Genomic DNA, 27,121 nt, shown 5'->3' on the forward strand with positions numbered 1-27,121 from the left:
AAAAGCATTTTGACTTAAAAGAATTAACCTTCTTTCCCCTTTCCCACCTCTCTTAATAAACTTTTAGGAAAAGTCCATGACATAAAGAATTTGAGAAGAATACAGATTTCTCCAATCTAACCCATCAGTGCATTTTTCTCTGGTCTGGAGACACAAACATTAACAAATGAGAGGAATATACTCATGTAGCTCCCCCCTTGCTTTCTATCAGCACAGTAGTCCAGCAGGGTAACTCTGCTGTGCTTGGTCCAGCAGTACACCCTTCTTGGGACTTTGCTTTCCTGATTTTACTTGGAGTAACAAAGAGGGAAGGGGAGGGAAGAGGGGGAATTTTGGTTTTTTTCTTTTTCTCCCGTCGAGCGTGGGCATTTCTTTAGTTCCCATGAAGACTGATCTCTCCAGCAGATTTCATAACCATTCCCAGTTCTCATATTACCAGGATACACTGAACCAAAATATCCACCAAGATTTTAAACAGGAACTATTCCCTGTGATGCCACATGGTTTCTATATGAGCTAATCCCATTGAATGAGTGCTCTCACCTTCATGCCCTCTCAGTCTCTGCTACATCACAGAGCAATGGTGTCAGCTGATACTAATTACAGGAGAGATGTAGGCTGTGGTTCTGCCTGAATTAATATGGAAGACAGAGTGCACGTTGCTTTAACACACAGAATGTTACAGAATGCAGTAAATGCCTTCACCACTCCAAAGACTATTTCTTAAAAATTGAGGAGCAGACACAGCCTAATACTCTGTAAGTCTAAGTCTCTCTCTCTGTTTTCACCAGGGTCAGGATGAGAACATCAGTTTACACTGGGTCCAAACTTTGTCTGACTTCATTGTGGAACAACAGATTTACTGCAGAGATTCTTTTGGTCTTTTTGGTTCTGAGTTCACTATGGCAATTGTATTTTGGTTAGCCTTTATTTTATCTATAGTTCACGCTAATTGTTTTTAATTAACTTTTTAATGCAGTAAGAAGCAGGAAAGGAAGAGAATTTACTTTCCCCACACCTTCATTTCATCAGTTTTCATATAATAAGGTCTTGTTATTTAAACAAAATAAAAGGAAAATGAAAATAGTCAGGAATGTGTAACTCTTGCTGCCTTAACAGATGGCAGGAATGACCATCCTGACTTGCTATAAGGCTTGGTCTAATGGAAATGTTGTACTTGTTGCAGCTATTAACAAGACAACCTATCCTGAAAGGCACCTTGAACCCTTCTGAAACCTCAATGAACTCGGCCTTTGTCAGTGAGGGCAAAAGGAACGCACACAGTTCATTTCAAAAACAGTCTAGAATTTAAGTAAATTAATGTGTGACTTTTCAGTTGATAACCTCAGTTACATTAGCCTTGGGACTAACCCTTTAGTAGAATCTAAACAGTAACAGCCTGAATATTTATTCAGACATTCCACAAGACAAAACCAAGGACGTTCAAAATTAAATGAGAGGCTAAAATCTCACACTTGATGAATTGTCAAGGAGTCAATCAGGATACCTTCAGACAAAAGAGAAATTAAAAAAAAAACAAATCCAAAATCAATAAAACAACCAACCCCACTAACCCAAAACAATCCCAAAACATTGAGTAATCTGCTCAAAAGTATCAATCTAGAAGTTATTTAAAGAAAGCAACCCTCATGGAAATCATTACGCAGCAAGGATTTCCCATACCTGGAAAACCTCAGAGAATTCTGTCTCATCTTCCTCAAGAGTTAGCCTGAGCAGCATACAGACTTACTCTCTTTAGGTTTAGATATTTTTACTGTTGTTGTTGTTTTAATTAAATAAATAAGCCCTTTAATTTTACCCTGGAACACAAAGAAGTCAAATTGACTGAATCAAGATGGACAGAGATTATCTTTTGAATACATGTGAATGTCTTAACTGTGCAATGCAGAAGGCTTGGGTTTTAGTCAAATGCTGGAGTTTTTAAGCCAACTTTTCAAAATTACTGGGGGGAAGAAAGAGATATAAAATATCTCTTTTCCCAAATTTCCTTTCCCTTCTGCAAAGCTTAATTTTATCTTTTAAAAAATTTTGGGCCTAAATCTTCTTCAGTGCAAAAATGTAAGGACAGACAGAAACAACAAAATCTTGAGAAACAGACTGAGTTCTTTAAATTAAATATGTTTTAAAACCATAAAGCTCAAGTGTTTAGTCTGTGCATGAGATTTCCTTCAACTTATCTTCACCAGGATGCAGTTAGGAAGAACGGGATGTGTTTAGTATAATAAGAAGGCACTAATTCATCTGTGTATGTTTTTAAGAGGATCTTGAAATTCTTCTGGGTGAAATATAAGACAATGCATGAAAATTAAAGTGACAGATTATGAATATTTCAAAGATAATAATTTATATTTTGTTTGTACAATGACACACCATGCAAATTTTCCTGTCTATAATGTTATATTTTAAGGCTGATTATCTTCCCTTTTGATGAAAAGCATATTTTGACTGGAAAGATACACATATCATGGTGTATACCACTGCACCAGCAGAGACTGTGTACCTCCAAGAAATAAATTGTAACTTTTATCTTTAATACTATTATCTTTATGAAATATGTAAATATTTAAATTTTAGACTAATAAATTCTGATGATCAATATAATCACAGATAGGTAGAAAGCCTGTTTTTTTAAGAACCTCAGAAAATGTTAAGAGGGGCCAAGGTCCATTTTTGAAAGTTCCTTTACTCAGTGTCTATGAAAATCCAGAAGATGATACATACACAAAAGAACAAGAGATTCTTGCTTGCTTTAACACTCTTACTCCTTCGATGTAACTTTTGACAGAGTTATTGTATAGAGTCCCAAAAGATACAGTGCAACCTAACAGCTCCCTACTGCAAAAGCAAATTTGATGAAACTCTGCTGGACACATGTTAAACCAACTACTGAGGATCAGAACCACACAAAAAGAAAAATCTTCCAGTAGCAATTTTTTTTTTTCATTTACTCAGCTACTGTACAGCCTATGATGACTTGTTTTCCTTTAGTTATATGAACAGTTTGACAGATTACTGTGACAAGGTTACTCTCAAATTGATAAAAGGTTTGATAGTGCCGGAACATTTGTCAGAAATGTCTCACATCACATGTAATGGACTCTGCACTTCAAGCATCAATGGTACTCCAGTCTGCTGTTTTCTGTTTAGTGTGCAATGCACACCAACAAAAAACACACAGCAGAAAGACAGAAAAGCAGGCAGGATTTACCAAAACAGCCCCATACTTTATCAAACAATTCTGATTAAAGGGTTTCTCTTCCTTAACCCACCTGGAAAAATGCAATTAAATGAAAAACTTTACACAGGACTTGAAGGGTGGCCCATAGGTCGAAACCTGAAAATGGGATGGGATATGATAATGTACATAACCCTAAGTGTTTCCAGCATTTCCTGTACTTCTGAGAGAGAAATATTGTGGGTTTAAGTACATTATTCCTCCACCTGCCAAATGTGAGACATTAGAAGTGATAGTTGTACTGCTAGCAGCCTTGTCCCATGCTGGAGTAGAGGAAATGGGTTCAGAAGGGCTCATTTTAGGCACTGGGAGTTAGCCTATGGGAACCAGTGTGCTGAACATAAGCCAGCTTTGGTGAATACCTCCCTTAAACACAGCTCTCCAAAAATACTGTACTACAAAATAATAAAATGGTTTATGGATTGGAATTAAAGATTTTCCCCTCACATCTCGTAGCATATGATGCTAATATGAGGCTATGCAGGAAGCCTAAGAACCAGCACCACCTGCTCGTTTGCAAATACCTGTTCACATGAAGACTTTAATGCCTGGTGAAGCCCCAGCCATGTAAGCTATGAGAGAGCTCTACATAGGACGACTTTTCTGAGCAGAAAAATCCTTCTTGTTCATATAGCAGCAGACTGTTGGGCTTAGTTTTAGTGGGGTTTTTGGGGAGGAGGGTTGGGTTTGAGGGCTTTTTCAGGGGTGGGGGCAGGTGAAGAGGTAAGGGCTTTGGACCTTTATCTACCTCTACTGTGCAATCACCTGCAAAGATAAAGAAAATATCTTGCAACATATTACTTAAAATCTACACACTGCTGTCATGAGCAAGAGTGTCTGAGATTGCTTAAATAATCCCTGATGAAGGTATGAGCAAAAGTCAGATTTAAGCATTTCTCAGATCACACTGCAGCCTGGAAAGGAGGCGGGGGGGGGGCGGGGGGGAATGCACCACCACAGCTGCCAGTACAAATTCTAGTATTTTCAAATGTTTAGGTTTCCCTTCATTGTCTTTTTCTTCTGCTCTGATATATTCTTTTAATTTTCTGGAAAAAAAAAGTCATAAGAACTATCTGGTTTCTCCTCACTGACATTCAGCCAAAGGATAGAAAAACCAGCAAAACGAATGTCAGCATTTTTCTTAAAGAGCATCTGTTCACACAGGAACCCCATGACAGCAAGACAAAGCCCTCTAATCTTGTATCAGATTAAGTGTAGTGGAGCACATTAAAAATTTTGCCACAGTGCTAAAAGGAAGCTCTCAGACACTTGATGCGCACTTCCCATACGCAGACATAGGGTAGGGACGCACTCTCTGAACTTCATGATTCAAGTATCACTGCTCACACCACAGCCTCACACCACGATGGCAGCACTAAGCACCAAAGCTGCGAGGCTCCTTTAGGAATAGTTAGTTCAGTCCTGATCAGCTGAAAGCGTTTCTGTGAACTGCAGAAGGGTGAGGCTGCAAGAAGATGTATCACAAAATAGCTTTTTGAACATCAGCAGACTACAATCAATTCATACCTACTGAGGATCTGGCCCTTGAACTGGGATTATCTGTGACTGTCACATGTGGAAAGTGTCAGTGAATGTAGTTTGTACAAGTGTCAAACAGGTACACTCATATTTCAACTTGCATGAAATATGAAACCTCACCAGCACACTATTCTCCTGTGAACAGTGAGTCAGTTCTACCCAGAGAAGCTTTAATAGCAGAAAGTCACAGGGAAGAGTTTCAAGCTCACATAATTTTACTCAAATCCGGATATCACTTCAGTAAGACTGCTAACTCCAATCCTGGCCAGTCCTGTCCACATAAAGGGTACTCAGGAAAGCATTTCAGGATTTTTGATCAAAATCAGGAAAGGCAGAATGTCAAAAAATGGTAAAACCCCATTAAATTCTTACTCCTACTGAAAACTTCCAAACAATATTCATTTGGATTCAGGTCTGTAGATCAGCCCCAGGCTGTTCCTTACTTTACCAAATTTCATTTATTGATACCTATTTGAAAGGCTGATTTTTGATGACAAAATACAGAGATGATGTTGTCTTTTGGAACAGATGATTCTATGGCAAAAGTACTGCAGGTCTGCATCAAAACGAGTGGATTTGTGTTTTTCAAATTTCTCGTTCTCATTTCAACACCAAAAAAATGTGTTATGCTAAATTCCACCCTGGTGATCTCTGGCTGGAATCTCAAACTCTATTTCCCTCCCACATGTCATCAATAATAATCAAGACTTTGGAAATCCAATCATGTTGTCATTTCACATTGCTCACTACATTCAGTCAAGAGAAGAAGGGTAGAAGAGTGCAACGTTTTAGGAAGCAGCTCTTTTGATGATGCACGAGGAGCAAAGAGCTCCTTCATGCCACCTCTTTGGTTTCAACACGAATAAAACACAATAAAACCAATCTTTATCAGTACAATATGCAAATATGACTCTCAAGATAAACAGGGAGGTAGAAGGTGCCACTTTCTACAGCATCATTTTTCAGTGGAACGGTAGTTAATTAGATGTTAATTATACGGCTACAAGGCCACCTTCAGTGGGTTTCATACTTCTCAATCTTTGAGCACAGCAACGTGTGACACAGCAATAATAAAATGTGATAAATGATTGAGGGAGGAACACCCATGTTGTGTTGTGCACTGGGTTGTGATTCACAGATCATTATAACTATAAAATCTGTCATTAGGGAGGTTTTCCTGCCATACAAATTCTCCTTTTAAGGTAAGAAATTAACCAGATTGGAGTAAACAGAAATCAACGTGAAGGCCCTCACCTCTCTCTTCCCCTAAACTCATTACCTGAAAGTTTTTAGCAGGCATTAATTAGCCCTTCAAACTAAAGGACGAACACTCAACCTTCAAGTTCTGTAGGCTTCTGATGCCTTTTTGTGGCCACACAAGTGTAAGCAGGAGGGCCAGCTTTGACATCTTCCTACAGAAAGACGCTGAGTATTTTAAGGGCACTTACGGCTGGCACAGCTTGATAAGGTCCTGGTCAGTGGTGCCGGGTGGAAGGCCTCGAATGTACAGGTTGGTTTTACTCAACTGCTCTCCGCTGCTGTTGTTGCTGCTGTTGTTGCTGCTGTTTGTGCTGGGGCTGGGAGGAGCCATGGGGTGGGGAGCTGGTGCATAGGACTGCTGGAAACAGAGCAAAACAACAAGGCTTGTTACTGGAAAAGGCAAAAGCATGGCAGAAGCATGTGCTTTACCCAGGTAACTCCAGAACTATGCTATGCTTGTCCTGCCCTCCCTGACCCACTTCTGTGGTGCCTGTATCCACTCCCGGTCAGCAATACCTTTCAAAATGCAAAACAGGACCAACCAACATTTTGGGTTTAGCCATGGCTATGAAATGCATTATCCTACTATATTTTTTAATTTGGAATTAAAACAAACCTCTGAAATCACAAAAAAACCCTCTGAAATGACAGATACTCCAGGAGTAACTAGCATTAAAGAAAGAAGTTAAACACAATCTGCTCCAAGAGTACGCTAAAACACAAATAATACTATCTAGCCAAAGGTACAGAAGCTGATGCCAGAAGCCTAGTTAGTCTTTTCTAAACATGAGGAGCACCCAGTACATGCACAGTCAGGTGGCAGAGGGTTGGCTAGTCTGAAAGAGGAAAAAATTCCAAAGCAGCCTGAAAACACTCTGCTATTACGGATGTCTTTCGCAATAGAGAAACAGGGTTTGGAAAAGATGATCAGGCCAAGACCTTCTGCTCTCAAAATCGTACCCACTTCTGAACAACCACAAACCACACACAGCCACTGAGAAATATTGCTTAAGAAAGGAGTCATTCTCACAGGGAAAAACAGTATTCTCCCCTAACTCAATGGTAAATACATGCTGTGAAAAAAGACACCCACATGCTAGAAAAATTACCTAAACATCTCTGATATGAGGCAACAATGGGGAATTTCACTTGCTGCAACCATCCCTGGCTCTCTTACCACCAGAATATTTACTCATGGCACAGAGTGCTTGCCAGGAGAACAGAAGAGTGGTTGGAAGGAGGAGGCCATCCTGTCACCACTGTACCCTACGCAGAAAAGCTGAGACCTAGAGGAAAACTTGCAGGAACTGGAGGATCCTGGGACTGAGCTCCAGATGGGCAGCCAAGGGAACTGGAGTCAGAGCTTCAGGAATGTAATTGCCTGCTGAGAGGGAGAAAATCCCATTTCCACAGCCTGATCAGCTCATTCTGCTAGCTTTATGTGTAGCGACAACAGCAGGTAAATGTTGGACCAATGCTAAGTTAACCATGCTATGCTAATGGACTAATAAAAGCAAAACATCTGCAATTTTCATTATAGCAGCAATGACACTTAAGTAACTTCTAATATGCTTGTTCTGTGTTTATGCCTTGAACAGAGAAAATGTTTAAGTCTGTGAGTAATTCTGATCATGCTAATCAACTGCCCCTTTAATGTCAGTGGCTCTACTTTAGTGCTTATAATTATGCACACACTAAATCACAGTCTTGGTAGATGGATGTTTCTAAATTAGTAGCTCTAAACTCTTTCTAACAAGTCCCTTTATTTAGTCCCTTATTTAGAAGAACAAAAAAAAAAAATTGAAGAATATAAGGGGAGCATCAGTGACAGGTGATGCTCAGAGGTTTCAATCAAATGAAACACCACACTTGCACCAATGCCTTTCCTCCTGGGCTTCTCCTTCCTTCTTCCCAGTTTCTCCCATTTAAACCAGGAGAGAGTGAACATAGCATCAAGCGTCAAGACATCAGAATTTCTCTACAATCTCATCTGGTTGTAATGTGACTCAAGTAGGAGCCATTAAAAGGAAAAAAACCCACTGGTTTTCAGTGTGATCACCGTGCTACCAAGTAATGACATTCATTCTCATCTCCAGTAAAAGAGAAAGGGCAATGAGCTCCCTTCCCCAAGTCTCTGCACAGATACTTTTGCTGACAATCAAAAGCACTTAATGCATACGGATCATATTTCTCTGCACACACATTTTATCACTGGGTAATCCCCACCCACTCAAGCTTCAGTGTCATTCCCAGAAACAGAGAGCTGAGGCAGCAGCCTTGAGTACCAGCACAGGCAATCACCTCAACTGAGCCCCAGCACTGGGGACATGTCTTGGAAATCAGCTCCATGCCATGGCTACAGCCCAGCTGGATAACACTGCAGGCAACACTAACCTGTGTTAAATACATAGGTATCTACATATTATAATATCCTGCCTGAAAGCATATTTAAATCTCTGTGCACTGCAGGGCCATCGAAGAGGCAGGTATGACTCTGTATAACACTTTTGGCTTTAATATATCAAGAGCTGAGGAAATAACCCATGGTAATCTTGCACATTTTGAGCATTAATAAGGTTAAATAAATAGACAAATAGAGGTCGAGGTTACATTCTTACTGCTTTACCCTACACCTCCAAGATTACCATGCACACTGAATGCACGTAAATGACGTAAAGCAATGAAAGAACTTTCCATAAGCCAGTGAAGTGCTATGTACTTTAATTAATACTTGTTATTATTATATATGTCTTAGCAGGGGATAATGAGTAAATGTCCTATTCTCACACCAACCTAATAAGCAAGAAAAAGAAAAAAAATAAGTGGAAATTTACCTTTGAAATACAAAGAGCAATTTTCATTCTATTATAAGATCTTTATCTTCACATTGAGGAAAACACTGGGGGCCTAATTCTAATTTAAGCTTAAGACATTTTATCCCTCTCAGCCAGCTGAAAGGGGATGTAGAAGTGAACACGAATTACATTTACGCCAATTTTGAGGCCACAGCTATTAAAAAAAAAGTTCCCAGTATACAGAGAGAATGAGGCCATACAACAGGTTCTCCCTCAAGTAAGAGCTGCTCAGACAACAGGCACACATGGATGCCTGGGTTCACAGCAATGTCCTCGGACATGCTCTAAGGGTGGGCAGAGAGGCAGCCACACTCCACTTTGGGAGATGCTGATCTTCTCAGCCCAGCAAACTCTGCTACACTCCAAACCCTCTTCACTAATAAATCTCAGCCACAGCAGCCCACAGTAATTTCCATGCATATCCAATACCCCAGAATACCATCTGCAGAAAGATTACAAAATTGCCTGTACTGAGGCTGATGACATCTTCTGGCTGGTTGCCAGACTAAAAGCTTCAGGTCAGAAGAAAGCTTTGAATTCTTGTTTCCTGAGCTGCTGAGTGTATGACTGATGGCAAAAGTATGCACTTTGCCTCTAAATGAGCAAAGGATCTGGTTTGGTAATCTCCAAGTAATAGCTGAAGTGAAAGAAATGACTGGCAACCTAATGATGACCCCAGATATGGACCACTTGGTCCTGGACAATGCCAAAGTGGGGGACTGTCTGGGGAGCTGCCTGCACACCTGGCAGCAGGAAATTTGTGCCTTGTTCTGATGTTGGACCCCTCCACGGCTGGGAGCAAAGCACTTAACTTCTCTGCCTCGAGAGCCAGAAGGAGCAGCACTGTCAAGACTGGTTCAAAACACCCTGACACCAGCTGTAGAAATCTGGAAAAGAGGTTTTGCCACCGCAACCAAGCACAGGACCTACAGCTCTAGAAAAAAAAAAATAGGCAAAATCTAAATGTTCCACTTCAATAGAGAGCTGGAATTCTGAGCTGGTTTTGCCATTAATTTTTCACATAACCAATGCAACCAACTCATTTTTCAATTCTCATGCTTCATTATTCAGTGGAGAGTGTGTGGGGAATGAAGTGGTTTGTAGATCATTCCAAGCAGCTTATTAATTTAGCATGGATGGCTAATAGGATTTGTTTTCATCTTTGAAAAATGAATGAAATTTCTCCTTTTTCATTATTTAAAAGTGAGAAATTAATGTGCTAATTCTTATCCATTCTCAGGAATGCACCCTTGTGCTTAAACCCTACAGTTCAACTCTCTGAGACAAAGTGTCCTGTGAAACTGCACACAGCTAAGCATGAATAATGAGATACACCTTGGTCTTTCTAAGCAAATAACCCAGAAATGCTGAAGCAGAAGCCTCTCGGATACTAAATGAACAACACTCCTCCTTCCAACATCCAACCGCCTTACAAAAGAACAGTATTTATCTTTCCATGGCAACCAAGTACTCTTAGGTAGGTTTTCACTAGTTGCAAGTTTAGACTAAAGTATTTTCCTTCCAAAGCAAAACACTACTTAAAAAGACAAATTTCAAATATTTTTCACATACAATTTCTTTTGGATGGGAATCACAGGCCCCAGATGCCAAGTTGTAGAGTCTGCTTTATTAGCAGCAGCTGGCTCCTTGGCAGGCTTCTGAGGCGGTCGGGCTTGTGGTTTTGGAGTGGCCTCAGAGCCTAGGATGCAGCTGGACAGCTATGCTAAAGGACTAGCCAATTTGTTTGTAGTCACCTTTGGCTATCCCAGATTTGTACTCTTTTATCCACTTGAAAGGGAGGCCTTGGAAAGATTCACTATTAACACAGATATGTTGACTTTTCCTATCATAGTTCATATTTTATATGAAAAAATGAGTGCGACACACAGTCCTACATTAAAAGATGCGTTATTTAAGCAATTGTGAGCACGCACTATCCATTTCACTCTGAGTGGAGTGTTTTCCAGCTGCTAGATTGGTCTAAGTGCCCAGTTGCAACACAATTCCCTTCACTCCCAAATGAGAAAAATAAAATAAGACAAAGTAAATACAAGTAAACTGTGCAAATACCACTTTAATGCTCACATTAGGAAAACACTGTTCTCTCTACACGCTACTGTACAAAGGAGTAATTTTTGTGAGCTGGAGAGTTCTTACTGGCCAATTAGAAAAAGGATAAGAGCATGCCACCAACTTTCAGTCTGTTGATGGGATTTTGGAGCTGAGTGAACAGAAAATCTCCTGTTAAGCAAAAGACAATCACCACAGTTGAAGATAAAACAGAGCAGTAAGGAAAATACAGGAAAAAGACTTAGATCAGTGTCACAGCACCTCTCCTGCCTTTGGTTTGCTTCCTCAGTGAGGAACAGCACCAGAAGGTAAGCTGTATTTCTCATCCACAGACAGGTGGAACAGAGAAGTGAATAAAAGATGAACATTGAAGCGGGCAACACAGACACCTCATCTATTTTAGAAGGCTGCAGTCAGGGGACCTCGAGTTACAATTTTCTTCCCAAGTTTGCAGGGCAGTCACCGCTCTTGCAGAATCCAGACATGGCTATTGCCTATCTCCCATCTGGCCAATGAAGGCCTGGAAGACAAAGCTTCTTTTGGATGCTTCCCCACATAGTCCGGTCTTTCCCATGACATTTAAGAGAAAATAAACAGATGTAAAAGAGCCCGAGTTTTCTAACCCCTCTGCACAGTAACAAAGCTTCCTAGACTGTTTCTGTAGAAGCACCAACTCACCACTTGGCAACATTTTCAATTTGTAAAGGAATGGCATGTGAAAACGTGAGTAAACTCAGAAGATGAACACAGATAATAAGGTTCAAAGTCTGTTCCCTCACAGTTCTTTCAATCAAGAAAACCAGAACACACCTCAAGAGGATTTTGATTTCTCTGAATTCCTTCCAAGGCCTATAAAAGTGATTTGCTGGATACAAGAAGCCCAGTGAGTCAGAGCTGCTGGGTTACACTCTCTGTACTGCAAAATCACTGTGCTACCCCAAGCGAGTCATTTAAGTTCCTTACATCTCAGTTTACTAATCTGTAATGATTCTTCCTTACCTTCTTAAGGCATATATAATGCTCTGTGATTACTAGATGAAAGACACTACTAAGGATTGCAATATTACTTAAAGATGGGAAAAATATTATTAAACTCTAACTTAATAACTAGAGCTAAACCTAATTCTTTTGCACATAAAAGTGATTTCTGCATACAATGATTTTGCTATTCTGTATCTAAACTGAATAAATGAAATAATTTAAAATACAAAAATACCAAATTAGTTTTCTCATTAATAATAATTTTTAATTTAAAAACAAACTTAGAATCATGTGTTCACAGTGTTATTGTGATCTGTTTCTTGTATGCACTGAACTTGCTTTATTTCAAATGACATCTTTAGTACATGAGAAAAAGGTGTAATTTTGTTTTGTTTATCCTTTTGTTTCACACAGGAAAAAAAAGATTACTTGGTGAAAATGGAAATTATGAAAAAAGCCCCAACCTAGTCCTCCAAGAGACACAGTAGTCATTCCACCATCAGATTAAAATTGGGATTTGATGGATCAGTAAAATACTTTGAGATCTTTGCTTCACAGACAAAGCTGTTGAAATCAGTAGGCTAAATACTCCTGAGGCTTAAAATTCCCTTGAACCTGTCACAAAGCATTAGAGATCTATAGAATACAAGCACAGGCACAATTTGGCTCAATTTTCTGCATTCCAAAATACTTCTCTTCCAAATCATGACTGCGCAGATTTTAGCATTTTATAAATGTTTAAAGGTAGACAATACAGAGAAATCAAGGCATCCACAGGAAGAGGGAGAAGTTCTTTATTGGACATTACCTGCAAAGTAGGTCTCATTTTATGCAGTTTTCTGAATTAAAACCAACCAATCAAGCAAAGAAAAAGCTTCAGCAATTCACTATTCTGATTATCTTCAAGAGCACTGAGAGTTTAGGAGTCGTTAGCAGGGTGACATACACTAGAAGCCTTAAAATCTTCTCACTGATCATAGTACCTTCTATTTCCAGTAAGACAGACTGAAATAGTCTGCACTACCACCATTATCAACAGGAAATTTCAAAAACAAAGTGGTCGGGTGTAAAGCAGCTTATTTTGAAGTATGATGAAGTAGAAATAATAAAGTGGATTAGAGCACACATCATTAGGAGAGTCTGAAGATCATCTCGCCTGAGGATGAATGGGCAACAGCAAAAGCCAGTCCAAGACAGGGGAATGGCACAGAGATTAGAGGCATTGTTTGCAGATGGAGAATACCCTGGCCATCACTGCCTGCCGTGGTTTTGGTCGCTAAATATATGTAATAGATGCTGCTGGGCTGCCGACTTCAGCTCTTCACCCTCTCCTGCCTAAATATATACCACAAATACCACAGATAGAGCTACTCATCCCTCATAAGCAATTTTCTGTTTATCCACAGGCTACCTGTAGCTCTGGTCTAAAATGTGGTAACTTCTCTGAACTTACTTCTTACATCCAGCCAGGAAGATAAAATTTAGTCCCTAGCATTAAAAAGCGAAAAACTAGCAATAAGAGCCATGTCACCAAATAAATATTTTCCAGAGTGGAAAATAACCTTCACAGCCTTGTCTCCTCCCATTTATTTCATGGCAGGAGGCTCCCAAGACAGAATATTCCTGAGGCATTATTTATTTCTCCACAAGGGAGAAGAAGAATTCTTTCTATAGATAAAGTATTTTGGCACTTTGGCAAACTCGTAAACAATAGCCTGTATCCTTTGACATAAATTAGTGTTATTGCTTCATTATCCAATCCATTCATATTTTATTGATGTACTGGGACTAAATGTGAACAGACTTTAGATCTAAAAATTACTAAATCTGGGCAATCTGGACAATAAAACATTGCAATTCCTCTAATAAGAATATTTTAGAGCACAGATCAAAATACAACAGCAATTACTGCTTGTGATACAACAACTCTGTGGTAAAAAACAAAACAGAGGGGAAATAACAAATTCAAGAAGAAATTATTGTTTGTGTTTACATTTCCACATAGCCAGTTTTAGGGTTACAATGAGCTATCGGTCCATTTGAAGGTTAAGAATAAAAATGCAGACCAAGAGGCTGCTACTTAACTTTCCAAATGTTTGCAAGAACAAACACATATTTGGTTCTGAGAAACTAAATTTACTCTCTGGGTATTTGTTTACATGTGGCAGACTAAAAGCATCTTGGAAATAAGATGCAGGAGGCATGTGCTGCATTGCATTGCTTTTCTGCACACAGTCCACACACACCCCAGAATCAACACTGGTGCAAGAACCTGGCTGCAATAAAAGCCCCCCACATAAACCTGAAGTTACAGCACAGAACAAAACTAAACATCGATATCTTCTCTTTCTTCCCCACTTGAGAATTTGGCAAGCAGAGATCGGAAGCAGATGTGTTTTCGTTTTGCAGAAAGAAAGCCCAACCAAAAAGGTTTTTCAAGATCCAACCCAAGTTTCCTCAGTTTATCTTTCTTATAGAAGAATTAAGCAGGAAATCTGCCACTGTTGACATAAGCCCTGTTGGGATGGAGGATTCAGGGATGGCAGAGCTCCCCAGGAATGTCGCTCATCATCTCGCCACGGCACCACAACAATCTTTTGTAGATGTGTATAGGGAAGCTCTGCCTCCTCCACCCAGTATATAGAAAAATGAGCTGTGCCTCCTGTCCTGTGGCCAAAAGAATCCACGGAACGCAGTTTGGAAATGGTTTTTCCTTTCCACAGCAGCGTGGCATCATCAGGACAGAATTTGAGGCATTTCACAATAGCCAGAGTTCATGTTTTCTTTGAGACCCCTTGAGCTACAGTAACACACTGGTCCAGGCAGGGTGCCAGAGGATGCCCACAGAAGATATGAGTCATCACAAACCTCACCACATTTTTGCTTCCAGCGCCAACTCATCCAGCACGTTCATCACAGAAAACAGCTCTTAAAAAAATTGCCCACACAAGTCATTACAGTTCATACCTAATTCCTCACTGAGGAAGAGGAGGACACAACCAACCTTGTGAGACCAATGGATGCAATGTCATTTACAGGAGAGCTAGAAAGCCTTCCAAGAGTAAGCTGATATGGTGGGGATAAGAATCCAACCACAGAGATTAGAATTAAGGTGTCAGCCCATGGACATAGTTGGCCAAGGTCACCTTCATGTTTCTGGCAGCCCTGAATACTGTACCAGAAAAAGGCTAAAGGAGGCAGGGAAGCTGGGGTGGCCACATGTAGGGCTCACTGCAGGCAGCTGGGTCTGAAACTCCACGTTAAGAGCCTCTCTGTCCCATTCTAGATACTCCTCTACATTCTCAAAACCAGCTGTCTGTGTAAGAGAGAGAACTTTATAATGAAGTCACCATTATACATGACCTCAGAAACTGTTGGGTCCCATGGAAAGACTGGAGGAATGGGACTCTGCAAGCCTTAACTTGCTAAAGAGGTGAATTCCAGACCTTCCTCAGATCTAAATGAGCTTTGAGCATCACATTACTGGCATCCCAGGAGCACACAAAGCATGAACATGGGAAGGTGAGCAAGATATACCAGGAACATTCTGCAATTTAAGCACTTACATTTTCAGCTAGGGTCAACTATGGGCTTTAAATCATATGCTAAGGAATATGAACAAGCACTCTCTCTCCACTTTGTTACAGCAGATTCTGGTGCCTTATCAAATCTTCACTTTCTTTAGATTTCATGTGGCAGACTTAGGAGGTAGTATGGGAAAAACTGTTTAATTTTCTTTGACTTAACAAGCATCTAACATAACTTACAATTAAAATATCATCCAGACATCAATCAAATCCACTTGAGGCAAAATTTACTAAATAAACTGAATAATTAATATAAAAATAGAGAACTTATTTATCCTATCTTTAGAAATTTTAGAATTACACCCAATTTATTTACAGACATTTCTATTTTTTTCCTTAAAATTCCATTTTCTGTAAATTATATTGGTTTTGAGAATGAACTTACTTAAGCATGCTGTGAGTGAGTACAAAACCCCAACACTGCTGTCTTTTTGGATCTATGAAACAAAAGTATTGCCACATTTTTGTTTCCATTCAAACTCTTATAAGAAAGTAAGGCTGAACTGAAGCCTGAGCACTAAACTCTCAAGATGCACTCTATATTCACACCAAATGCAGACAGAGGCAAAAGTCTTAATTGATCAGCCCACTCACAGGGGTATTTGGCCACCTGTCTAAGTAGATGCCACAGCAGTTATTGCCCAGCACTCACTTTTTGTTGTCACAACTCAAGGTCCTGGAACCACAGGACTACTGAATGATGGAAATTTTGTAATACTCAGAGTCACTGGAAGATGACAACTGTTTCTTTGCAACTAGTGAGATTCTGGCATGTTTTTCCTAGAAGGCAAATAAAAGCTATGCAGTTTTTTTGAAAGGTAAAAGTAAATTCAGAATGTCCATTTTGCTTCAAAATCAGTGAATCTGAATACAGATAAACCTGACCTGCTGCTTAGATATGCAAAAGACCCATCACTTTTAACACTGCAATCCAGTATCATTCAGCAAATCATTTTCCATCTAATTCCTACTTCTTTCTCTAATGTTTCCCCTACCTCTGATTTTAAGCACTTTTCAGAGCAGGGGGGAAAAAAATTTAAAAGATCTAAATTTACTGTGGTATAAGTTCTCAGTCTCTTCCCATTTCTTCAACAATAGATTGTGCCACTCTGCTTGTCCAAAGTTTCAAATCTCATTTCACTCATGCACTCAGAAACATTGACTCAATTAAAATATCCACACAAAACTAACTTTCAGTTTGGTAAAGGTAACCTACTCTCTTTTTTCTGATACACTTAGAATGTCTCATAGTGGAGAAATTTTATTTCAATATGACAACTTGCTTTTTTTCAGTTCCCCAAAATCATCAGTATTTTCTGCTAAATGTTGTGGCACAATGAGCCAAGTGTCTTGCTAACAGCCACAGAGTCAGCTGAAGATGCTTTTCCTAAACCATTTTTGGCTCTGTGCCACGTGTTTTTTCCATACGGTGCAAAGTAACAATAAGAAGAACCTAAACTCCTGCGCTCAGAGGTGAAGAGCTTTGCAATGTGGGGACACAGCTGCTTCGTTACGCATCTGTGTAAAATCCAACGCACCACTAATTGGGATAATGAGGTACTCTTGTTGCAAGCAATAGGAATTCAGAGTAACAGGGTACATATGTTAAATTCCTGAAACAAATCTCTATTTACTGTTTTTCATCCAAATGATGTATTTCCTGATAAACAAAAGCCTAAATTTCCTTCTGCACTGCAACATTGCCTCCAATCTCTTCTGTTAGCTTTCTGGCTTTTTGACCTTTTAATAGTCTTCATTCATGCATGATTTATTTTTTAAGTCGGCATTTTTTTCCTCTGGAAAGAATATGTATTTGAAGTAATTTCAAATGTTAAATCAGGATAAGCAAAGGAAGAAAGTAAATCTCCCTTAATACATTTTCTTAATGAATGTTGTACCATGCTTTAGAATAGAAGCTTGAAGAATTATGGCATGTAACAATAAGGTTTATATTTCAAATCAGATACATTTAAATATTCTGAAAGTCTTAATACCACCTAATACCACTGTCAGAGGCTCATACGCACCAAATGTTGCGCAAAACCAAAAAAAAGAGTTCAAGTCTAAAATGAAAAATAATTTACATTTACCAAATCAGAATGGAGAAGAGCAGCAACTACAATACTTCTAGCAAGTAATAGTAACACACAGTGTTACCAGCTGGAGCAGAAAGAGAAATTGGTTAGGAATACCAGCTTGTCTACAGGCATGTCAGCAGCAAAAGGAAAACTAAAGAAAAGATTTGCCCACTGCTCAATAGGGCAGGGGACAAGTGACAAAGGCAGATGAAAGCACTTGGTGCTTTCTTTGCCTCAGTCTCCACTGGCAAGGTCAGCTGCCAGTTCTCTCGGCTGTCTTCCCCTAGTAGTAGGGCCTGGGCTGAGAAGTGCTGCCCAGGAAGAGGAGCATTAAGTTAGAAACTACTCCAGGAAGCCGGTGAGAGGTTACGGAACACAAACTGTAAGGGAGCTGGCCGGTGTCACCCAGAGGCGCCTCTCTCTTATCTCTCTCTGAAAGGCCATAGCAACTGGAGGCCATCAGGATGTTCCTGATGTCTGTAAAAAAAGAGCAAACATTACATCTGCCTTCAGAAGAGGGAGGATCTGGGGGTCATCAGGCTGGCCACAGCCTAGCATAACTAAGGAGAAAAGCCTCATAGGTGCTGTGTCTTAAGCATGTGAAGGACAAGAGCATCCAGCATGGATGAGCAAGGGCAAACAAGATTTGGCCACCTTGCTCACCTTCTGTGCTGGGACAACCATCTCCACAGATCAGGGGAGAGTAGTGGATGCTGCTTTCCTTGACTTTAGCAAGGCTTACAACATGGCACTGCTACAACAAGCTGGATGACAGGAGGGAGCGCACCCTCACCAACACTGCAAGTAACACCAAGGTGGGGGGAGTGGTTGGCCAACTAGAGATAAGGGCTTTCTGAAAATACTATTATCAGTCTATCCAATGCTATAAGAAAAAACTATTCAGCACAAAACTCCTTCACCTCACACATTACATATGCTAAAACCCCTCCAAGTTTACTTACAGAACAAATGACTACTAAGTGATTTTTGCAGGTACATCCTATAATCAAATTCAACTGCACAAAAAGGATTTACTAAAACTGAGACATCTGAACCTTATTCCTTTGCTATGCTTTGAACTAAGTTTAGTTCATTTGCTAAAGTCATTATTAAACAACAATGTTCCACATAGATTTCAGCAGCAGTAGTATTTACATTAATGCAATATCCCTGGATTAAAGGAATTAGAAATACTGAAAATCCTATTCCTCGGCTTCTTTGAAGATCTACAGCATAGACTAAGGAAACTCTCTCTAAGAAAAAGCAGCACTAATTTAAGGGCAGTCTGGTTCTCAATCATATGAAATTAAATAAACTGACAAGCCTCTAAAAATCTCTGAGACTAAAAGTTACACAATTAATGCCACTACCAGTTGCCTTCAGATAATCAAAGTTCAGTTTGGGAAAGATTTTAAATTAAATGTACCCATAGTTACAACAAATTGATTTTTTTTTTTTAATAATTTTCTTAAATCAGTTTTTTAAATCATTTTCTTAAAATGGTGAAGGGAACCTGACTCCCCTAGTAATATCAAGGCATAGGTCCCAATGGGCAGTATACTCAGCTCAGGCACTCAAGAGTATCTAGGCTAAATTTCAGACACAAACTGTCACACTCAATAGATCTAACCTGCTAACTACAACTTCAGTCTCAGTTTTGGGGAATTTGGTCCAAGAAAATTTGGAAAAACAACTGCAATGGGACACAGAAAGACAGCAGCACAAACACTGCAAGTCTCCCCAGTGGGCCTGAGGACAACTGCAGGATTGAATCCTAGTTACAATGAACCAAACTACCACTAAATGCAGCACAGGCTGGGGTCTTGTGGAAAGCACAACATATCCAATCAAGTATTTAAATGGCCACGTGGCAATGGCTGTTCACGCAAGATCCAAATTGAGGCTCATGAAGAATTCCAACATTTCCTAACTTCTGACTCTTTGACTATATAATCTTAACTTCCCCTAGAAGAATTAGCAGAGTGTGATAACAGGAGCTGAGACTGAGTTTCCGTAAGAAACACTCCATTTGGGAAAACAAAAGGCCTGTCTAATAGAGAGATGGTGAGGGTGTTGCTAATAACAGGTGGGAACATCTTAGGAAATGGCATGAGAAATGCAAGCAGAGAGTAAATATCCCCAGAACACTTTTCACTTTGCGACTTCCTAACCAGATGTTGTACAGAGATCATCATCCTACATCTTCTGTGATTTGACCCATTAGACTTTAGTCCTCTAAACACCTCCTTGTGGGAATCAGTTTTAGAATTAAATTTTATATTAAAGACAAAAAGAATCTGTGTATTTTAAACCTGCCACCAAAAAAGTGTAATTTATGCTGCTTTCCCCCACTCTTGTTTTACAAGAAAAATTTTGTAGTGGTTCTTTTTCCACCTTCTTCCTACCATTCAGAACATTTATGTGAAACATTTTCTCCCATGTCTTACGTGGACAACCTTCAAAAACACGAGGAGGTGGCAGCCACACAGGGGGATTGCTATCACATCTTTTGCAAGTAAACAGAAACACTGTTAACACGGTGATGCATTTGACAAAGCAAAGAGTCAGACTATTAAAAGCACTGGATGTTTTTAACACACTTTAAAAAAAAAAGTCTACATTAAAAAATGTTTTTTTCATAGGGATTTCTCCTAAGGCAAAAAAAAAAAGGAATCCTAGACAAAAAAATATATTGATACTCTTAATTCTGCTTAAGTTAAATATCTGTGCTATCCCTCATATACCTAATTTGTTTGCAGTGGCTTGCCACTAAATTTCTTTTCGTGAACCCTGGGCTAATGCAGTTCTTGCTGGGCAAGAAGTCTTTCAATGATAGAAACAACCTGTTATCAGGTTATTATATATTTCACTGAGGTCCACTTACCATTACAATTCCCTCATCCTACCACACCCAACAGAGGAAATCCTGCAGAGGAAGAAATAGATACAGCAACACGGCACCTCCAGGAAGGACCATGCCACAGCTTTTGGCTGCCAAACAGAGCCCAGATTTCCCTGCTCCCATCTCAGACCTTGAGACCTAACCCTGCTCCCAACACATCTGGAACAGCCTCTGTAGCCAGCAGACCTTCAACAATCCACTAGTCTGGCAAGGAGGATACAATTTAAAAGTTCCTTTGCAGGCTGTATTCTGAGCCGCAAGTGGTCTCCTGACATCCTCTTCCCTTTCTTTCCCTTCCCTTCCCCCTTCTAAACATCATCAGCTGCATAAAGATGACTCAGAACCTCTGGAAAAACAGGGTTTGTTCAGGCTGTGATGGCAAAACAGGTGAGTACAGGTGAGAGTCAATCTGCAGAGTGATTCCTGCAATTCAGTACCATAGCTCTGAAAAAATACAGCGATGGCTACGAAGTTACATATGCATATGTAATATTCACTGCATTTCTCAGTCCCCATATCTTATATTTATTCACCAAAGTAACAGCTTTGCTTTTCTCATTAATGTTTTTTTACAGTCTTCAGCAATTCTTCTGCAGGAAGCTATTAGTACATTAACACAAGCCAGGAAAACAAGACTTTGAAACATTCCCCCCGCTGCTCCCCACTATGAGTGGCATCGAGAATGATGACACAGACAGTCCTGTTTCCCTTAAAGCACTGCCACCCTCCCAAAGTGTTAACTGCCAGGTTTCTGCAGTGACAGTCTGCAAGGCTAAAATTAGCAAGCAGCACCTTCCCTTGCACCTCATCACATGATAGGAAACAAACATAAATAGGGAAATACAATATGTTCCTAAAGGTGGAGTCAGAATACTTTCATCTCCATAACAGTTTAGTAAAGGACACTTATACAAGCAGCTTCTCATAATGTGTCATCTGTTACTTGCATTGTCATTTGCTTTCTGCACCGTGTTAAACATGACCACCTCTAATTAATATGCTCCTTCAGAACCATTTCTGGCCTGAATCAAACTACTTAATGTCTGTGCTACAGACAAACTGTTTTGTTAGGCACCACTATGTTATCAGATGCCTATTTATTCCTGTACCCTTCTGCATGGATAAATACCAACCTTCCAGTGGATTCATCTCATTGGCAACTATTGTACGTGGAGTATCCCATACTCCTCTGCAGGCACATCCCTCCCTCCTGGCACTACCGAGGTGCAGCTAATTGTAGGCTGGATGACAGACTTGAAAGATAAAGGACCAGGTGATATTTCTCTTTTTTTTGCTTCCTTTTCTTAAACAGTGCCATGCAGGCCTTTACAGCCATGCAAAGCAGCCACAGCTCATTTTCAAAACCTTATCCAGAGGACCCACAAAAAATTAGGTGTATTGAAGTCAATTTGTAAATTCAAACGTAACAAAGGGTAGAATTAAATCTGCTGAAGTTGCACCACAGTCTGCACATAAAAAGAAACGGTATCCAAATTATTAATTAATTTAGGACCTTTATTTCTCCTGCACAAGGGAAGCATGAATAGTCCTTTGCAATATACGAAAGCCCAGACATATATCACAGTGTTACCTAACATGACACGGCATACAACAGGAGGGCATAGAGCTAGTGTGATTCAACTTACACAGAGCTCTGACAACCTGCTTCTAAAGCTTATCATCACCTTGCTGCCTCAGTTCTAGCACAGCTCCATCAACTACCTCATGTACTCTTCTCCCTGTGCAGTGTGCCTGTGGCTGAGGAAAAGGGATAGCTTCTCCCTGAAGCAAGGGTTTGGCTTGGCCACAAATTCCCAAGGCAGCATCCAGGATGTGCTGGAGCCACAGCCATGTCAGCAGACCTGAGTTAGGGAGAGACTGAGATTTTTATTTTTTTTAAAATCCTCGGGGATCCGACTGCTTCTATTTTAGTATCCCTAATTACAAACATTGTTATTTTGGTCCTAAAATGTTCTGAGCTTTCATAAAATTAGCCGCAGCATTTTACTTGAAGATGCCCTCGCAGAGGGCAGTTCCACAGGCTAGCAGCCTACTTGCTAAAATAGCATTTATCAGCTACTCACTTGATCACAGTAACATTTCTGCCAGTTTACACTTGAGTCCAAATTTAAAGACATCTTTTAAACAACAGACCTCTTGATTAGCAGTTCTCACCCAACATCCCGAGTTTGTGAACCGATCTTGATGTTTAATAAAATCATTTATGCCAATAAAAGGGAATTAAAACCAAACAAACACAAAATCCACACCCCCCTCCCCCCCCCCCCGACACAATTGCTAAGGAGCAAACAAGGCCATCACCATCGATTCCTCTCAAGCCATTTATCAAACTACTGGCAACAAAAATAAGACCCAGCTTCATTATAAACAGAATAATAAAGAAAAAGAAGGTTGGATATTAAGGAAGAAATGCTCACAGACAATAGACGGGTTCGAGAATTTTTTTTACAATATATTTTTTTGTCAATAGTCCAGGCACCAGGTTTTTTTCACTGCACTCAAAAATTACCAACAAAAATACTAACAAAATGATGCAGCTGTTTCTGGTTATGTTTCATGACTTTGAATTTCAAGTGGTTCTTGAAATATTTCATTATTGATCAGAGGTTTTTTAAATATACATACAACATTCATTAATGAAATCAGGACAGGACAAATCACTTTCATCTACATAAGCAGTAGCTGATCTTATTCAAACAAACACCCAAATTAGCTTACTTTTGCTGCCTGTGTTTCCAGCCTATCATTTCTATTTACAGATTTTTTAAATGAACTTAGCTTTTTTGAAAAACAAAAGAAAAACAAAATCCTACCAAAAAGAAAAACTACTACCTAGAAAGAATTGTCAACACTTTGTCCAGTGTAAGCCTGCAATTTTTGTATTCTGCAACCATGGGCTTGAAAGTGCCTTAGCTGCATTTATTAGCTATGGGGTGGCATGAGAAGATGAGCTCCCTTTGCCATCCCACATAGGATAAGAAACAGCCACCTCTCCCACAAGGTTATGGTCCAAGGGTTTGGTCCTGCTCTTGTCATTGCCAAGGCGAGACAGCACTAACACACACACAAGGACCACCACAGTCCCCCAGGGCAGACAAGGTTGTTAAGCAGGTCGGGGATGTTGGGCAAAAGAGCACGGAAGTCCCACCAAGAAGGGCATGCAAACGCTCAGGATCTCAGGGCAGCATCACTCAGCAGAAGGTCACTGCCTTGCAGCAGCACTTGATTCATCACTTTGCAACAGAGTGGAAACTCCCAGAAATGAATGTGGACAGCGGTGTTGGCACTTTGTATCAATTAATAAATTTTAAAATAAATAATACCAATTGTGTGACAAGGCTGGGAAGTGAGTATCAAGATGCCTCATAAATCAGTATCAACTTACCATATTTTGAATTTAAAGCAATCAAGGATATGAAAGGAGAGCCTTTCTTCAGAGAAGGTAAAACTGGCAGGATAGGAGGCCTCTTGACATCTAGTACCAATATAAACACTTGCACGCTAAGTGAGGTAGTAGGATAATTACCCTTTCTGAAGATCTGGGCTATTGGTTATGTTGGCAGGTTAATTTTCTCAATTTTCTAGGCTCTGTTGCAGTGATCCACTGATGGCCAGCCTCCCTCTGACAGTTTATCCCAATAACTGACACCATTGCTGTTATCCTTAGAATAGCTTTTGTTCAAGCTGCCATTGTTTAACAGCCATGGTCTGTGTATATGAAAAGAAAACGCATTAAAACTAATTTCAAAGATCTCTGTGAGCCCAAGAAATATTTAACAGCAGCAGTAGCTATGCAACAAGAAGGTTAAGCCAGTTAGTGTTTGTGACAACTGCACTTAGCTATTCTATCCAATGGCAAGAACATCTTTGCATTTATCAAGGGAACAGATTTAGTAAGAAACAACACACAGCAAGAAATAAACGAGAGATACGGGGAAAACTCATATTATTGTGGCATCTGCTAGAGCTATTTTAGAACGGTGTCCCCCTGTGCTGCTCCACTGATGGGCTTGTGAGTATTGACTAAAATTAAAATCTGTTTCTCAGGCACTTGTAAATAGGCCACAAAAACTTAGCAAGTCTCAGGTTTTGTTTTGGTTCGGTTTTTTACATAGTCGCTTATTTTTCTACATTCATTTAGAAAGTGTTTCAGCTTACGCTTTGCAATGGCCGTTGTACCCTGGACCTGCTGTGAGAAAGGCTCTGCATTTCCCTCCTCCTCTGCCAAAGAAGTAATTCCTTATGTCACACCCTCGTCCCTCTTGCACATAGGGCCAGTTGCAGCAAGAGTTTGCCCTAAGGAGTATTCATTTCTCAAACAGGGCTTCAGTATTAAATCCAAAATTTTTTGAGGACAAAGCAGGTTCTTTGTTCCCAACAGCTTTGGGAATACAATTTCTTAAAATGTGTGTAGAAATTCTACTTCATCTTCTACTTTGCCTATGCACAGGAATCCCTTGCACATGGAAGGCCAAATATTTATGCCTTTTTATATTTATGTTTTTTTAATGAAACGTCCCATGAAGCAGAGTTCACCTCTTTTCAAAGCAAGCTGCTCAACTCACCGTTTAATTACGTTTTGGCTCCCATTAGGATGTGGCAGTCTGACCAGACAGCCAGAAAAACATAAACGCAGAAATGGCTTTGAGCAAGATTGCAAGCCCTCTGCTCCCCTTGGCAAATCTGAGCTACTCACACAGGCACTGAAAGAACTGGGGCAGTATGAAAATATACTCAACTGTGAGAACAAAGGTTGTGTAAAGCCAGCCACAACTTCTAGAAAAATGCATATACAATATCTCTTATCATGGTATTTAATTTTTTTTTTTTTTAGTGGGAATTACATGCTACAGCAAGGTCTATGTTACCTCCAGAGACAGAGAAAAAAAGAAGCACTGGGAGCCTTAGAGAGAGAACTAAAATGGTATGTCTGAAATTTAAACTAATATGCTAATCTAAAAGCCTCCTTTATTACGTGACTGGGTTTGGAACACAGAAAGCAGAATATGCCATGATTTGAATAAGTTGCACTTGGCAAAATGAAGGAGAACTGCTGAATCACTGACTTCTATTTCTGGAAATACTGATCCTGGCTATACCAACACATTAACTCTTCATGTCATCAGTCTCCACACAGTATTATCAAAAGTGTTTTTCTTCTTCCTCAATGGGATGATAAAGATAAATCCCACTCTTGTAGCTATATAAGTGTTTCCATGAAAATGCACTGCTTATCTTTTGGTGGAAAAACTGTATCTGTATCATCAAAATGGCCAGTAGATTAAGTAGAGAAAATTATTTGCATGCTGAAGAAAAAGTGCCAAACTGGAGAACAGAGCATCTGTTATGGAGAAGGCTATAATTATCTCATACATCTGAACACCACTGGGCATTGAAGTTACTCTAGCTATTTTGCCAGATACTCTGTGTTCAGGGCTCTTACTTGACACCAGCTGGAAATAATCAAGAGCTTGAGAGGTCTGTCAATATAGACCCTACACACTTCGAAGGGCACTATCTTGATGTCGTATGCCAAGTCTTCTTGCTCTAATGGGGTGAAAATCTGAACTATTTTGCAGCCACTGTCTCATATTACAAAACACTGTAACATTGCTGATTGTAGGACTCACAGGGTATCAACTACTTCTGTACCATCCATCGTGGAGTGCTTCACTGGTTAGGCATTTTTATGGAGTCCTTGGCAGAAAGAAAGAAGAAAACAGCAAAATTGGCACTCTGCCACCTTACCTTCACCCAGCAGAAAAAGCAAGTGGCTTCCCTCAACAGATGTACAGTAAGCGCTGTTGCAGGAGCTTTTCCCTGGGAATGCCAAGCAGAGAAGACTCAAGCTTGCTCCCAAACCTATGTGCAGGAGCTGGGCTTCTCTGTCTCTGCAGAGGCAACTCCCAGTCCCAGGCCCCACATTCAAATCTTCTCAACGAAAGCCTTTCACGGGAGCATTCTTTGGTATTCTGTTAGCTTATCATGCTCTTCTGATCCACTCACAGAGAAAATATCAACTGCAGCTGATCCCCAGCAAGACTTTTTAAAATATCCACCTCATTAGTGTCATTAGCAGATCACACAGGAAAATATGGAAAAAGGTTATAAAGTTGTTCTTTCAGGACAACAAATATTGTTCTATTTTTTCACAAGTAATACACATAATTGTTCACTTATGGCAAAGCAACTGAAAAAAACCCATAAAACACATCTTTCCCTGTTAATCCTCAGTCTTTGCCTGTGCTTTTCTGAAAAAGGGATCAAGGTATAAAAGGAATGATAAAAACACCAATAGCAGCAAGATGAAGAGCATACAACAATTTCCTTTGATTCTGGGAACACTAGAGGCTAAAAGAAACTCAGCTGCCTGGGTATCTCAAGGACAGATTCCCACGTGAGACTCCAGCCCGGCTGTGTCACAGACACTGACAGATGGGTTTCCCCAGCCTTGAACAACCTAATGGAGCTTTTAGCCAATTTGCATAGTGGCTGTCCCTGGGTGAAATGGGTATGTGTCAAGGACATTAAGAAGGCCAAGACAAAAGTGTAATAGCCTTGTATACAATATC

At 39.9% G+C, this 27,121-nt stretch overlaps 1 protein-coding gene across 6 annotated transcripts in view; it reads right to left on the reverse strand.

Annotated features, from left to right (window-relative positions):
* RBMS3 (RNA binding motif single stranded interacting protein 3) overlaps positions 1-27,121 on the reverse strand; it is a 711,648-nt gene that overhangs the window by 345,058 nt on the left and 339,469 nt on the right. For 4 of the 6 annotated variants that reach the window (XM_032107595.1, XM_032107611.1, XM_032107605.1 and 1 more), the window contains one exon: positions 6,244-6,413. In XM_032107595.1, coding sequence (XP_031963486.1) covers positions 6,244-6,413 — 170 coding nt within the window. The remainder of the gene's footprint in view (positions 1-6,243; positions 6,414-27,121) is intronic. The other 2 variants (XM_032107598.1, XM_032107620.1) reach the window with 1 other exon arrangement.

Source organism: Corvus moneduloides, chromosome 1 (genome assembly GCF_009650955.1).
Source record: "Corvus moneduloides isolate bCorMon1 chromosome 1, bCorMon1.pri, whole genome shotgun sequence".
In the NCBI taxonomy this organism is placed as follows: Eukaryota; Metazoa; Chordata; class Aves; order Passeriformes; family Corvidae; genus Corvus; species Corvus moneduloides.